At 48.2% G+C, this 15,767-nt stretch overlaps 1 protein-coding gene across 14 annotated transcripts in view; it reads right to left on the bottom strand.

The window, feature by feature from the left end:
- The window catches only part of EHMT1 (euchromatic histone lysine methyltransferase 1), a 2,375,011-nt gene that overhangs the window by 379,047 nt on the left and 1,980,197 nt on the right, over window positions 1-15,767 (bottom strand). For all 14 annotated transcript variants that reach the window (XM_069609714.1, XM_069609713.1, XM_069609712.1 and 11 more), the window contains one exon: window positions 4,566-4,720. In XM_069609714.1, coding sequence (XP_069465815.1) covers window positions 4,566-4,720 — 155 coding nt within the window. The remainder of the gene's footprint in view (window positions 1-4,565; window positions 4,721-15,767) is intronic.

The raw sequence follows: 15,767 nt of genomic DNA on the forward strand, positions 1-15,767 counted from the left end.
GGAGGACTTGAGAGAGAGTAACCATCTTGAACTTGTCCTTTCTGAGGAGTTTGTTCAAACCGCGCAAGTCCATGATGCGTCTCAATCCCCCGTCTTTCTTCGAAATCAAAAAATAAGGGGAATACCATCCCTTGTTTCTCTCCGCTACAGGCACCAGTTCTATGGCACCTTTCTCCAGCAGGGCATTAATTTCCTGCGCAAGGAGCGGATCCGGACTCTTCAAAGAGAGGTTCCCAGGTGGACTGTCGTGAGGCCTCTGCCGAAAGAGAAGACAGTAGCCGTGGGTTATGATCTCCAGAACCCACACATCTGAAGTAATGGCTCGCCACTCTACAAGATGCTGCGACAGCCTTCCCCCAACCGGCGAACCATGGGACCTGGCCTCATGACTGAGTGGTAGCGGCTGCAGCATTGCCTGAGGGCAAAGAGGCAACTGCCCGAGCGGCCTTGGCACCTCGAGTACCCCGTTTTCCACCTCTGGCACTCTTACGGTGGCCTCTGACTGCTAGCTCCTCTCGCTTTACTGAAGGACGAGTAATAGCAAAAGGAACCTCCCCTCCATTGCTGTCCCCTAGGACGAAAAGGCGGAGGTTGTCGAACTGCAGCGCCCAATGACTTCGCTGCAGCTTTGGAGGTCTGCAACCTCTCAAGGCTCTCGTCAGCCTTGCTGCCAAAAAGATGTTCACCGTCAAAGGGCATGTTGAGGAGCCGGGACTGCACATCAGGAGCGAACACAGACTTCCGCAACCACGCAAACCTGCGTATTACGGTGCTCGCCGCCATGGACCGGCTGACACAATCTGCCATGTCCAAAACCGACTGAACGGCCTCACACATGGCATCCTTGCCATCCTGAAACATAGCAAGGAAACCATCCCGTTCGTCCCCTTCGGGAATATCTTCAGCCGCTAATGCAACACCGTTCCACAGAGTGTGTGTGAAACGAGACGGGGCACATATGGAGTTGGCCGCCTGAAGCGTCATACCCCCTGAAGAAAACACTTTCTTCGCCCAGCCGTCAAAACGTTTGTCATCCCTCTCCGGAGGGATGGTAGGATACGGCGCCTGCTTTGCCGGGGCCATAGCCGCCTGCACCACCAAACTCTCCAGAGTGGGGTGCCTGGACAAGTAGCAGGGGTCGCTACTGGCTGGACGGTATTTTCACGACAAAGACTTGCCCACTGCCGGGAGACTCTCCGGAGCAGTCCAAGCCGCCGCCACCCTTCTCTGCAGAGCCATATTAAACGGCAATACCGGGTCAGTGGGGGGACCAAGATCAAGGATGACCGTGAGATCATCCTGAATGAACTTCCCTGGGGGAGCCGACCAACCCAAGTACTCGGCGACCCGAGACATAAGGTGCCGGTATGAAGAATCGGCATGAGTGCCAGTCTCCGGCCTACAAAACTCCACCTCCGGAGAGGTGTACAGTCCACTGACATCATGCAGCGACTGCCTCAGGTCATCAAACTGGCTATGGCCGAGATAAGCTCATCTGGTACCGTAACCGGAACCAAGCCTTCATCAGAGTCTTCATCACCCTCTGAAATGTACTCCAAGCGGTGAGAGGAAAATCCCTGGGGACCAAAGCTGTGCCTGACCTTAGCCAGAGCCTTTCTAGGGGCTAACCCCGTCCCACGGGCCCCTCCGACACCACTGCTTCGAAAGGCGTCGAGGGCGCCGAACGAGTCGGCGCCGGCATCAAGAGAATCGGCGTCGAGCAAACGGCGCTGAGCGAATCGCCGTCGACGTCAGCTGTAGCGCCGCCAGCATCGACGGTGTTGACACAGGCCTCGAAGCCGGAGCTCTGAGCGTGTCTCTCGACGACCCCCTCTGAGGCGGAGCCTCGAAAGAAATCGTCGACACCCTCGGTGCCACAGGCTCACGCGGTCTCGAGCGCGTTGAGGACCTGGAACGGGCATGGCGAGAACGGCTACCCTTGCCCGAGCGGGACCTTTCCCGCGAGCCGTGCCGACCACCCGAGCCCGAAGGCGTACGAGCAGTGTCTCTCGACCGGTGCCGACCGACCCCACTCGGAGGCGTAGACGGACCGGTGCCCTGCGATTCAAGAATCGCTAACATCTGCTTCCCGAAGGAAGCCCATTCCTCCGGTGTCGCTTGCATGGTGGGATAAGCGACCCACCGACGGCGGAGACTTCAAAAGAGGACGGGGAAGGTGACCAATGCCAGCGCTTCCGGGAATGCCTCGAAGAGGCGGAGGAGTGGCGAGACCGACTCCTGGAAGGAGACCCACTGGACTTCCGACAATGACACGGAGAGTCTCCTCCCGAGTCATCCGTCGAAAGCCCCGTAGACCTCGACTTCCGGGGCTTAGACACCCGACCTACCGACAGCTTCTTCTTGCGTTCCCGCAATGTCTTGGCCGTGAGCGACTGGCAGTCGACACAGTCGTCCGTATCGTGGGCTTCCCAGAGGCACCAGAGGCAGGCGTCGTGCGAGTCCGTGACCGACATCTTGGCCCCACAGTCCCCGCATTTCTTGAAGCCCGGACGCGGGGTTGTAGACGAAGTAGACATCGCCATGAACAGGTCTTCACAAAAAACCGAACAGGTTCAACGAACCGAGAAGAAAACAGCAAACGCTAAAGAGTCGAGGCATACCGAGATTCACGAAGCGAACACGTTCGCGGAAGAAACGGAACCGAGGCTATGGGCGTCGTGCGTCCTACTTAGCACATTGGGTGACGTCGGCCGTCGGAGGAGGTCCTCGGGGACGGCGCATCAACGTCATCGACGCAGGACACAGACGCCGAAGATTTTCCGAAGCAGCACAGCTGTGGACATTACCTGTCATAGATATGGAATACGTTGGAGGACCCAATCCCCTCGAAAGGAGTTGTATGAGAAAGCCCTGGCAGAAGCGTATACCAGGCTTAGTCAAGTGTGTAACGTGAATCCTTGAAAAGAACCATGCCCCTGGGGTTGTGAATTGAGTTATACAAGTGAACCATGGCAGGAGAGTATACCAGGCAAAGCCAAATCTGTTAAGTAATTTGCAAATAAGAAGAGAGGAACTTGTCCTCTTGGCCTATAAAGAACTTGATTATTCTTGTTGAAGTATTGTTTGTGGTGTAGAGAATCATGGGGAAGGGAGCCATCCCCTGGAACTGTGAACACTATCCATTTGGAACCTTTTTTCCATAACCAAGGGGATTAAGCACAGGGAGTGTCGGGCACCTCCCTCACTTTCTGCCCTGCCAGACATGCTGGAGCCAGAGGCGGGATTCAGCATTGAAAACCGCCAAAGACAAAACTAACAAAGGGATCAAACCTGGTTTGGCTTGCATAGTAAATCTCAAGAAGGACCATTCCAAAAAGAAATGGTGAAAAAAGAAGATCGGGCCATTTTGACAAAATGGGCACCCATGGGGGCTTTACTGCAGCTGCAATTGCAGCCCGCGGTAGAAACACACAATGGTAGGAAAAAGTAAACCACTGCCACCAGCCATTAATTGTAGAAAGGGTAACATCAAAATGTTACATGAGAAAATAGACAAAGGGGATACTAAGTAACCCCTCCAGCACCCTATTGTAAGATAGTGTGTGTTAAGTCTAGAAAGTTACAAATGTAAGTAAAGTCAATTTCACTTCACTGCTCTTGAAAACTGTAGTTTAACCAAGAGGAGGTATTTCAACATGTGCCACTGCACTGAAGGTGCTGCGTGTTCAAATGTAAAAAGATTATGCCTATGGAGTTTGTCAGACTCCAAAACCAAAAGAAACAGTGTTCAAATTAAAAAACAATACATGAGAGTGGGAAAAGGGTCCTACTCTCTCCAAGATAAAAAGTAAAATTCCTAAAGTCCAGCAAAAAGTGCTGGGGGTCTCTAAAGTAGAAGGGAATTAGCACATTTCTGAGAATTGTCTTTAACACCAGGATATGCAGTTAAGGTGGAGTATGGAAAAGGAACCACGGGTGGAGTAGTGACAAGGTAGTGAGAGTGAAGGAGTGTGTAATGACAGCAGGGTGGGGAAGGGAAAATGAAAGGTTTACAGCATTCCGCAAGTATTGTTGAAAAAGACCACAAGCCCCAATGCTCTGCATAAGCAGACTATGATCCCACCACTAAAGAGATAAGACTTTGTTCAGGGAATGATGGGCTTGAAAGGTTGTAGAGGAGAGTGTCTCATGGCTTAGAAATATTCACCTTTGTGTCTAACCAACCGCGAGGAAGGAGAGCTAGGACGCAGTACTAATAAAGCAGCCATTTTAAAAGTCACAAAAGGACAAAGACAAAGCTACAAAGTAGAGTCTTTAAAGTTAAAGCATGCACTGAAAGGGGCAAACTAGTTAGTTGCTGAAATCCTTTTCAGCCATCAATTTCTAAGTTTAGCTTCTTCCACCCCCAGAGAGACAACCAGAATTACACAGTAACGATCATTGCCCACCATCAACTTCAAAGAACGTTTTGCTTTCATTGCAATAATGTGTTGAAACTGGTAAGACATGCAACCAACGTTTGCCCACTAATCATCTCTTTTCATAATTACTCGTCAATGAATGATTTGTGTCAAATAAAAATGAAAAAACTAGTTTATACTCACTGTACACATTCACAACGATTCTCTCTGGCTGCGATGTGAAGTGGCGAATCCCCATGAATATTGACTGCACGCAGATCACACTTAGCTGCCAGCAATATCTCTGCAATCTCAACAGAACCAGAAAACGCTGCCCAGTGTAGGCAAATATTCTCCTCCTGCAGCAACAAAAAAAAATACATGACGTGAGGAAGCCGGTTACCGGGAGGCAAGTGCAATAACGACTGTAGAATTGTAACACAATCTAAAACAAAGCTTTTGAGCATTCTAAAAGATTAAAACAATCTTTACTTTGGGCTGCACTCTTGTTAAGTCGGAATTCGATTTTTGGGGGTTCTGCAGTCTCATTTTACAAGAACCCTACTGTGTTTGCCTATTTTGGGAGGGTTTTAATTTATTTGGTGATTAGAGGGACTTCTGCTAAAACCTCAGTCACAATACCCTTTTAACTAACTTAAGGTACAAGGTATTAGGTCACCTATTAGGCACCCAGTCCCATGGTTCCCTCAGCCAGACCAATTTTGCCCTAGGGTTATAAGGAGGAAGGTTAGGGACAGCTTATATTTAGTTTTGCTTTCACCAAGGGTGAAGGTCGATTCACTGCACGTGTAGTCCAATGTATCTTTATGGTAGCCATAGGGGATTTATGTTTTTTTAAGTCCCACTCTCAACCATTTTCTTTTAGGGGCTTAGTTTGCTCAGTGAAACCACAAGGCAGGCCTAGAATATTCATTCTACACAGGTGGGCTATTTTTGAGCCCAAGATGGAAGCCTTCATCATGGTTTGTACTGGTTTAGACTAGTTCTTGGCCTTAGGCTTGAGACTACACATCCGGTATGTATGGGCCCGGGTGTTGGGCGAGCATTGGTTTCAAAGTGATTAGCTGGTTGCCAAAAGCTTTGTTTATAATCCCCTGATGGGATAAGTGGGTTGGCAGAAGCCAGCCCTCTGTGAGCTAAGGGACATGTATTGTAGCTGTCATTTATATAGTCCCTTTTACCATTATTACAGTCTCAAATCACTGTAGTGGGAACGCCGTCGGTGGACCAAAGTCCCGAGTGTTGGGAGTTCATGGAGTAGGATTAGAATGAGTGTGCATTTGGCCACGATAAGGCTTAGTGTGGCTCGCTCCGGTAGAAGCAGCCCACGAAGCTCAGACATGTAGATGGGAGGCTGAGAAGGCCTTAGTGCTAGAGACTCTATGGAGGACAGGATTGGAGAAATTCTTTACGAATGGATTCAGAGGGGATGTGGCTTTCAAGTTATCTTGGGAGGGGATTTCAACTCCTTTTCTGCAGAGGGTGCCAGGTGGAACTCACTGTGGGCTCTTCCCTCGGCGCAGCATGTGAATCTTAGGCGAGGCATTGGGTGGGATCTTTTTCTCAAGGAATGGGACTTGTCCTTATTGGATCATTTTCCATCTTCTCGTGCCTCTAAACATACATGGCGTAGAGGAGTGTAGACCTGGCGTATTGACTATTTTTATGTCGCAGATGGTATTAGGAAACCGTGCAGCTATCCAAGTCATCTTAATTCTGATTTGAGTTATCATGTGCCTATTTTCTTTCTTGTTTTCACCCTGTCTATTCCTAGGTTTACCCCTTGTGTTAGACCTGATCTTGCGGGATTGGAATGTAATAATAGGGGTACTATAGTGTTGTGGAATAAGAAAATTGTACACAAATTTAACCATCTTCTTTCTGTGTATCTTCAAAAGCCTGTTTTTGTCTTATATGGCCGTGACCTTGAGGTTAGCGGCAGTACTTCTCCATATAACATTATCTTGGCCTGTATTCGCAAGATTAGGGACTTAACTAGTTTTGTGAGTCTTAATAAGAAAAGTGTTGTAAGAGATGACTGAATTCTATCCTCTAAGGTCCGCACAAGGAAAGAATTTACGGCTCTGAGGAAAGATGGATTAACAACCTGTGAATATGGGAAACTCAAAAGTGCGATTATCTTGAGCCATAGGAATTACGTCAAATCCCTTAGGATGGACACGTACTCTCTCTACCATCAAAATATGTTGGAGTCTCTGTGCAAGGGTAAAGATGGCCACTTTTGGTCCACGGTGAACAGGCTGTTGGGGAACGTCAAAGGGAGCAGGAATTGCCCCATAGACTCGGCTTCTAGGGTTTCCTTTTATACTAAGAAATATGCTCTGCCTGATGCTTTTGGAGCTTTGGGTGACTAGGATTTGGGCTCTCCTGTGAAGGGACTTTGTAACTGGAACAAGGAGGACATAGCTTGGGCAATTGCCAGACTTAAACCATCTAGGGCCCCTGGTCCTGATGGCATTCCCCCCTTTGTTCTTCAAAGAAATCCTGGAACCTGGGTCGAGTTTTTTCTTTTTTTTTTGTGTTAACCGTGTTGACAGTTTTTACAAAAGAACATGTTTCCTCATTGGCTTTGTGTTATTTTTTCGTTTTGTTTCTTTGGGTAGGCTTACGAGGGCTAAGTCCTTTAGTATTTCGCTTTTTAGGAAAAGGAATCTAGCTTAAGAGTATGCAGGAAATTTCCCATTGCGGGTCGAGCTTTTAAAATCTAAGTTCAACCATATCTTTCTGTCTCATATGGTGCCTGCTTCCTGGTCCAAGTCAATCATAGTACCTATTTTTAAAAGGGGTGATAAACTTGATTTGTCCAACTATGGTCCTATAGCTTTAACGGATGCCACTAAGGTTTTTCCTATTTTGCTGTTAAGGGAGCTTAACTGTTATTAGGGAACGTAACCTAAGTAGGTTTCAGGTTGGGTTCCTTGCTGAGCTTGGTACTTCCTTAAATGCATCTATTCTTTCTCACCTTAGACATTATGTTCGTCATTCCAATGTTGGGGATGTTTATCTGGCCTTGTTGGATAGGACTAGTGCCTTCAAGGAGGTGATAAGATCTAGGCTCTGGCATAAAATTCTTTAAATTTTCTCGTAAGATGGTCCAGTTGATTGCCTTACTTCACTCTAAAACATCTGTCTGTGTACGATTAACTGAGGATGGTTTCTTTCTTCCGAAATACCTACCTGTACAGGTGTTAAGCAAGGATGTACTCTGGCCCCTACGCTCTTCAACCTCTATACGTGCGATGCTGAGGGACTGTGGCAGGGTCCCTACATGGCACCTGCAAGGTTGGGGAGTGTTAGGTTGGAGTGGATGGCCTATGCAGATGATTTTATATTGTTCGATAGAACCCCGTGAGGTCTTAGAGCTAAGATGCAGCTCTTCTACGAATATGCGGTGAAAAATAATCTGTTCAGACTAATCTGGGATATCATTTGGCCAACAGGGTTAGTATAGATTAATGGAAATTCATCTTAAATGATAAAGTTAAGAAACGTACTGCTCATATGACGTTCTTAAAGAACAAAGTATGTAAGTTTGCTTTACTTCCCCTGAGACGATATTATCTCGCAAAATGTGAGGCAATTATCCTTTACGGACTCGACCTTTGCTCCCAGTATATGGGTGACCTCTTGAATACCATTCAGGGAACTCTATGGAAGAATGTACTTAGTCTCTCCATTGCCATCCCTAATGCCATCATTAGACATGATTTGTGTCTGGTGTCATTGAAGGCAAGGTATGTCTGGAAACAGCCTTCTCTCTTCAAAAGAATGATTGCTCTGCCTAAAAACTCCCTTTACGAGAATCTTAAGGTTGCTAGGACAGCAGGATTTGTACCATCATTGAATGAGCTTAATAAACGGATGTGCTCTGTGTTGGTGTATATCTGTGCATCCAAAGAATATTTGATTTTTAGACCGGGGCATGTTAAAAAGATTCTGTTCAGGTCTGACTGGGCTGAGACCGTTGATTGTATTCATTCATATACAAGCTTTGTGGAATATTCGAGGTTTACCCATGCTAGGGAATGTCTGCCTTTATATATTCAAAAGTTTCCCTGCTCTGTTGTACGCATGAACTTCATGCGTTTTAGGTTTAATCAACTACCTGTTTATGAAAAAGTTAAGAGTTGGCGGAGCATGAAAATGCGGGATGAGTGCAATGGACTAAATAATGAATGTAGGTTCTGTGGGGTAAGCAACACCTATGAAACCTTGAAACACCCGGTAGTTGAGCGTACATTCTTTGATAAAGAATGATCTGGGTTTTTCAAGGATAACACCATTGAATGTTCAGAGGTATCGAGACTTTTTTTTGGTGTACTATGTGGAGCACTGCTATTTCCTTAATGTTCTCTAAATCGCCTTCTTTTTTTTGGATAAAACATTTTATTGTTTTATACCACAATCACAACAACAAAAAGAAAGAACAATTGAGGGCTAGCATGTCCATTCATGAGTTAATGTTAATACATGTATCACCAATCACCAAAAGCATTTCCCCTCACCATCTATGTATTGTTCAGAGTCTCATCACCATTGTCCGTGGGGTCTAGGGCCCCTCCTCACACCTCCCCCATATCTTGGGAGGCTTTCGTAGGACAGCCTCTTGCGTTCTATACTCTACGCTCCATCATTGCACGTGTCCATGTTCATTGCCCATTGTTCCAGCGTCGGGGACTCTGGGGCTCCCCATTTTTGTGCAATGTTACGCTTCATCAGACCCGCTGCTGTGTTCAATAGCAGCCTTTCCCACTTATTAAGATCGCTCTCATCTGGTATGCCCAGGATTAGGACCTTTGGATCGAGTGGTATAGTACGGGTGAATATTCTAGCAAATTCATTGCAGTATGCATTCCAGAAGGCAAGGATCCGGGGGCATGCCCATAGGATATGAAAAAAAAGTTCCCTCTTTCTCTCCACACCGGAGACAGTTCGGATTTGGTGTCCTCTTCCAGCCATGTAGCATCGTTCTGGGGTAATACACCCTATGCAAGATTTTTAGTTGCACCAGCCGGAGCCTAGAGGAGATCGCAACCTCCCATGGGTGCATTAGCACCTGAATCCAGTATTCTGGGTCTATCTCTCCTACATTCACTTCCCATTTAGCTTTCAAGCTTGTCAGTTCTGGAGTAGCGAAGGATGTGATAGCATTATATAGGATGGAGGTGCATTTGGTGGGGATGTATGCTGGTAGAATGTTAGGTTCTATCGGTGTGTAGTCCTGGACAATGGCATCTACAGGTATATAGGTTCTCAGGGCATGGGCCAGTTGTATGTAGTGGTACCGTTCGGTGCCTGGGAGTTGGAATTGCATATCTTCAAACTAGTTTAGTTTCCCTTCTTCAAGGATATCTTCAACTCTCAGAATCCCGGCCCCTACCCATCGAGGCCATGGCCAGAGTTTCCCGATTTACATTAAGTTGCTGTTTTGCCGTAGGGGTTGTGCCACGGTTATTTTATTTTTTCACCCTACAAACTTGTGTGTTTGTCTCCAAACAGTAGTAATATGTGCCACGGTTGTTGGTGGAGGGGGTTTCGGGGGGGTGGGGGGGGTTGATATAGTAAGTGCAGTGGGCCCGTGTCGTGCATGGCAGCAATTTCAGCCCTTATGTGGGGTAGTTCCCGGTCCCCGTGAAGCAGGTTGTTGACCACTGCTAGTTGTGAATCCCAGTAATAAGTTTGAAAGCGGGGGACCCCTATCCCGCCCTCCCAAATCGATCTTTGGAGTGTGGTCAGTGCTATACGTGGTTGGCCTCCCCCCATACGAGTTCCCTGAGGAGGGTCTCTACCCGGTCAAATTCGGAATCTGGGATCTTGAGGAGGGCATTCTGCAAGACAAAGGAATCTTGGAAGGGTCATCATCTTAAAGAGTGCAGCTCTACCCATGAGTGGCAGGGGGAGAAGTTTCCAGTGGTGAGCTTCTCTGACGAAACGGTCTATTACCGGTTGGAGATTGTGCGTTACATAGTTGGTGAGGTCTGCTGTTATCCAGATTCCCAGATACCGAAAGCCGTGTTGCTCCACTCGGTACGGGCAGTCCTGTGGGTTAACCAGCCCTCCACCCTTCACCGGAAAGAAGACGGATTTCCCCCAGTTAATTCCTAGTCCGCTGAACTCACCAGAGCGGGTGAGCATCTGTGTTACTATAGGGCAAGTCCGGGCTGGGTCCCCCAGGTATATCAGGAGATCGTCTGCATATAGGGAAGTTCGATCTTCATGCCCCTAAGGGCCATCCAAATCCAGTCCAGGCTGCGCTCTGGCGGAGCCAAAGGGCAAGTGGCTCAAACGCGAGGGTGAAGAGGAGGGGAGAGAGAGGACATCCCTGCCGCATACCCCTGCCAAGAGGGAAGGACCGGGAGGGCCACCCGTTAACCTTGACTTGTGCCCGGATGTTCATGTAGAGTAATTTTACCCATCCCAGGAAGCCGTCCCTGAACCCCATGCGTCTCATGATTTCCCAGAGGCTGTCCCACCGGATTGAGTCGAAGGCCTTTTCAAAATCAATTGCCAAAAGGATAAGTGGTGTGTCTATGACGGGAGCGCGGTCTAGTGCCAGGTGAAGCTGACGCAGATTCATTCAAGTTGACTTGTGTGGCATAAAGCCACATTGGTCCGGGTGGATCAGGGTGTGAGCATCCGTTTGCAGTCGGTTAGCCAGGAGCTTGGCAAGGATCTTGGCTTCACCATTAATTAGCGAGATCGGCCTATAGGAGGCACATCTCTCTGGGGGTTTGTCAGGTTTAGGGATAACTACGATGGTAGCCTTGCACAGGTCTGGTGGGAGGGTGCCCTGTTCACGGGCGCCAAGCAGCATTTTATAGAGAGGGGGGGGCGCCATATTGTTCCCGCCTAGTTTTTGCCAAATTTCAGCCGGGAACCCGTTAGGGCCTGGTATTTTCCCTGCCTGCAGTTGTGTTAGGGCTTCAACTATTTCTGCTTCCGAGAGATCAGAGTCTAGTTGTGCTTTCTGTTGTGCTGACAGAGATGGGAGTGTTATATCGTCTAACAGGGTTGGGTCCAGTGACGAGGTTGGAGCTTGATATAATTGGGCATAGAATTGGGTGAAGGCTTCCGCTATCTCGGCGTCCGATTGGCACCTCTCATTCGGCAAGGTGACAATCTCCCGGACACAGCGTCGTCCCCCATCCCTCCTCTCCAGCCAAGCTAATATTTTCCGCACTTTGTCCCCAAGCTCGTATATTCTCGCTCTGGAATCCCAATGGGCTTGTTTGGCGTTGTCCAGCGTCAAGTTTTGGAGGCGCTCAGTGGCTCGTTTAAGGGACCCCTGAGTCTGAGGGGTTGGATCTAGTATGTGTTTATTCTCCCACTGGGTCATCTCCCTTTCTGCTTCGATTATCTTTTGGAGTCTGTCTTTCTTTTTGTTCGCTGTCCAGGAGATCATCTCTCCCCGCAGCACCATTTTATAGGCCTCCCATATTATTACTGGGTTGTTCACTGCCCTTTCGCGTTGATCTCAAAATATTCGGTGGATACTTTGGTAAGGCAATCAACCAGTTTGGGGAACCCAAGATGATAATTATTCAATCTCCACGTTCTAGCGGGGGGGGGGTTTGAGTGTTATGCCGTGCATCCGCAATTCCACCATCAGAGGAGAGTGGTCCGAGATTCCACAGGGAAGCAAGTCTGCGGACAGTACCCTGTGCAGGTCTATGTTCGGGAGGAAGAGGTAATCCAGCCTGGAGAGGGAGCCGTGGGCTCCTGAGTAGAACGAGTAGCCCCTAGTTCCCGGGTGTAGCTCCCGAAACACGTCGCAAAGACCCAAGGCGGATGCAAAATTAGAGAACTTCCTGGGGATATCCGGGTTACGCTGTCTGAGGTGGGCGCGGTCTATGGCATTGCACATGACATTATTAAAGTCTCCCCCCAGAATCCACCTATCGGGTTGATGTTTGCCCATGAGAGTGTTCAGTTCATCTAACAGTTCCTGCCCCAGTCCGGGTGGGGAGTATATCGACACAAAGGCCAGTTTCTCACCCCAAAGTGTTCCCAGGATAACACATAGCGACCCGAGCGTCCTGTGGAGTGCGGTTCGATAGTTGTTTCTCTGGAAGAGAGTACAGTGTGATCCCGCTAGATGCGTTTCGGTTAACAGGGCCACATCGGGGGAGTGTCTGCTCAGCAGTTGCTTAATCAGGCATCTCTTGATCCCAGAGCCCATCCCATTCACGCTCCAAGTGAACAGTTTGAGAGACTTGGGGCACTCAGCCGGTAACGGCTGGGATTGTACTGGTCTCATCTAGCACACATATTGAAGGGTCCGCCAGATGTCTTGGTCAAGGGGGAGGAGAGAGCAGCCGCAAATTAGTATGCGTTGCGGGGGTAGAGTCCCCGTGTATGGCGATGTGAGGTAGCTTATGCAAAAGGTTGTGGTTGGATTGTTTTCTGAACATACTATAGTCCCATGCTAGCAAAGAGCTATGGAAACCCATGGAGTATACGTGGAAGGTGATTGTATCAGGGCTTTCCTGTGGTCTTATTTGTAGTATCTGCTTGTGTCTTACAGGGGAAATCTGTTTTGCAGGTGTTAGAGTGTGATATATCGGTGTCGTACTTGTATTTGTTGTGCTCATGATATCTGTGTATGCAAACCAGTGAATAAGAAACTTATACCCAACTCCCCCCTCCCTAGACTCCATCCCCAACTGAAGCATCTGTCGTCCCCTTACAAACTTAATAACTAGTAAATCTCAATACTCGTGTGATCCCTCGACCCGTGATTTGGTCGCTGTTGGTTAGTCTCGTTACTCACTCACAGCTGACGTTGCCTTCCCACTTTCACATCTGGGGCGGCTCGGGTTGGGCCGCCAGCTGTTGCTCACGTTTATGCTCCATTGTTCCAACTTGATTCAAGAGCCCTACTGCGTGTTCACCTTCAGACGGTTGCAGCACCCTTTATTTCCGTAGTTTTGCTTAAGCATTTTCTTCTTCTTGTATCCTTTCTGGTTGCTGTTGCGGACCAACGTGCGGTGCTCTCTAGGGGCGTGGTCTGTTGCGTCTGGTCTCATGTCTTCCCTGTGCATTCCAGTCTCCATCTATATGCATTTTGGCCCAGTTCCACGCTTCTTTGGGATCCATGAAATGCACCGTTGTGCCATTGTGGAATATTTTGAGTTGAGCTGGGAAGATTAGCCTGTATTTGATGTTCATTGATTGCAGACGTCTCTTGAGCGGATTAAAGGATTGGCGGGCTCTTTGTACCTCTCTGGTAAAGTCTGGGAAGAAGGCGATTTTGGAGCCGTTGTATGTAATGGACCCTTTTGTCCTTGCCATCTGTAGAATAGCATCCCTGTCTCTATAGTTCAAGAGTCTCGCGATGACTGTGCATGGCGGCACCCCCGCTACAGCCCTTCCAGTCAGCATCCGGTGTGCTCGTTCGATGGAGAATAATTTTGAAAAGGATTTCATTTCAAAAAGGTCTGCGAGCCATTGTTCAAGGAATAATTCCGTGCTTGCTCCTTTAGTTTATTCAGGGAGGCCGAGGATGCAGATATTATTGCGTCTTGATCTTCCTTCGCTTTCGTCCACCCTCCCCTTCCAGGTTTTTCATGCGTTCCAGCACGTTTGACATTTGTCGGTTGACGCCCCGCAGTGTGTCTTCAGTCTCTGAGTTGCGGGCCTCGGCTTCTCCGGTACGGAAAGTTGGTTTTTGTATGTCATGTCGTAGAAGGAATACATCAGCCCCTATACTATCCATTTTTTCTCCATTGATGATCTGGAGCTAACTATAGCGCCCATCAAATCCCGGAGGGAGATGTCATCTTCATCGTTATTTTCCGGTTCCACCGCTGCAGTTCACTCCGGCGGGTGGGTCAGTGGCACGGTTGTGTATTGTTCCATCCTACTCTGTGTGGAGGACTTCTTGGCTTTGTCATTCCCCATGTTGCAGGTGTCCGGTATTATGCGGTAGGGGGAGGGCTGCTTCGGATTGTGCAAGGGCCAAGCCGTGTATGGTGTTTGGTTGTTATTACAACAGCCTGGGCCGCAATTCGCGAGACCGTGGGTCACTGTGTTATGCTAGGAGGCCCCGGATGAGATCCACGACACAATGGGTGCCGTTTGTTTGTGCACAAGGCTCGCATGTAGATTTAGGTCTTTCCACTGCTTTGTATTTCGTAGTTTACATGTCTCTTTTATGGGTCAAGTTGGCTGTGGCCTCTCTGAAGTCTGGCAGTAAAAGCTATATACTGGTGGTATTCTGTATTTGTGTTAATTCATTTACTCAGGCAGATTTAGTTAGTTTGGACCATCACGGGCCAGCACGGATGCGAAAACTGCTGTGGGCCCCTCCAGCCTCGGCCTCACCGGGGGATCTGTGTGGGCGTATGTATCCTTGTCGTTGTTTTACCACTTTACTCCATGCCCCTTCCTCTGTCTCTCAACACGCGTGCCCGCAGGGGCGGGGAGCCAGCCTCACAGCAGGGCAGGTGGTGTCCCGGTCACGAGCCCCGCCCAGAGCCTTAGCTTGCGTCGGGTCTCGTCCGGTTCTCTGACCCGTGTCAACTTTTCATCCGTCCCGAAAAAGACCAGCTACCCTTGTAGACTCTAGGTACCATGGGGTGGGGGCTATTCTCATGTATTCTTAGCCCAATAGACTGGATGACGGAGTAGATTTACTAGGGCTAGCATAGGATTTAGGATAGTAGGATTCCTTCGGCACCATGGACAGGCTAGATTTAAAGTCTTACTAGATAACTTCATGGTTCTATGCAACTTCTAACAGCCACCTACTAACTGCAATATCAGGATACCAAGGTAGAGTTAGGATCTTTAAATGTAGTAAAGGGATTATCAGCATAGATCTGGGACATAAAAGGTGGGCTAACATCATTGGTGCGGCACAATGACCATTCCCAGATCAATTTAATGCGCACAATGGCCATACAGATGCCAGGCTAAGTTCTTCGAGAGAAATGAGACTACACAAACTACACTGTTTCTTCTAATGCAAGCATGTGCTAAGCTTCAGAATTCTACAAGAGTAGAACATTTCCTCTAACAATCCATCTAAGTATAACACATTGCTTGTCTCACAGACAGCTAGAACATATTTCCTACCTTAGCAACCTATCTAGGTCTAACCCAATTCCAATCCCTCAAACAATCTATTCCTCTGACAATTTAAGTGGAACACATTAACTGCCCCAGCGATACATCGGAGTACCATCTTACCCCCAAAATTCATCTGAATTCGGCACATTTCCTACCCCCAAAATCCATCTAAGTACATCATATTTCCCACACCCCAAATATCCAACTACGTACACCACATTTCTTACCCCCAACAATACATCTAATCTAACATTCTGAGCGCTTTTAGAATACACAGCAGTGGGAAAACGCACC

This window comes from Ambystoma mexicanum, chromosome 8 (assembly GCF_040938575.1).
Source record: "Ambystoma mexicanum isolate Mex_15411 chromosome 8, UKY_AmexF1_1, whole genome shotgun sequence".
Classification (NCBI taxonomy): Eukaryota; Metazoa; Chordata; class Amphibia; order Caudata; family Ambystomatidae; genus Ambystoma; species Ambystoma mexicanum.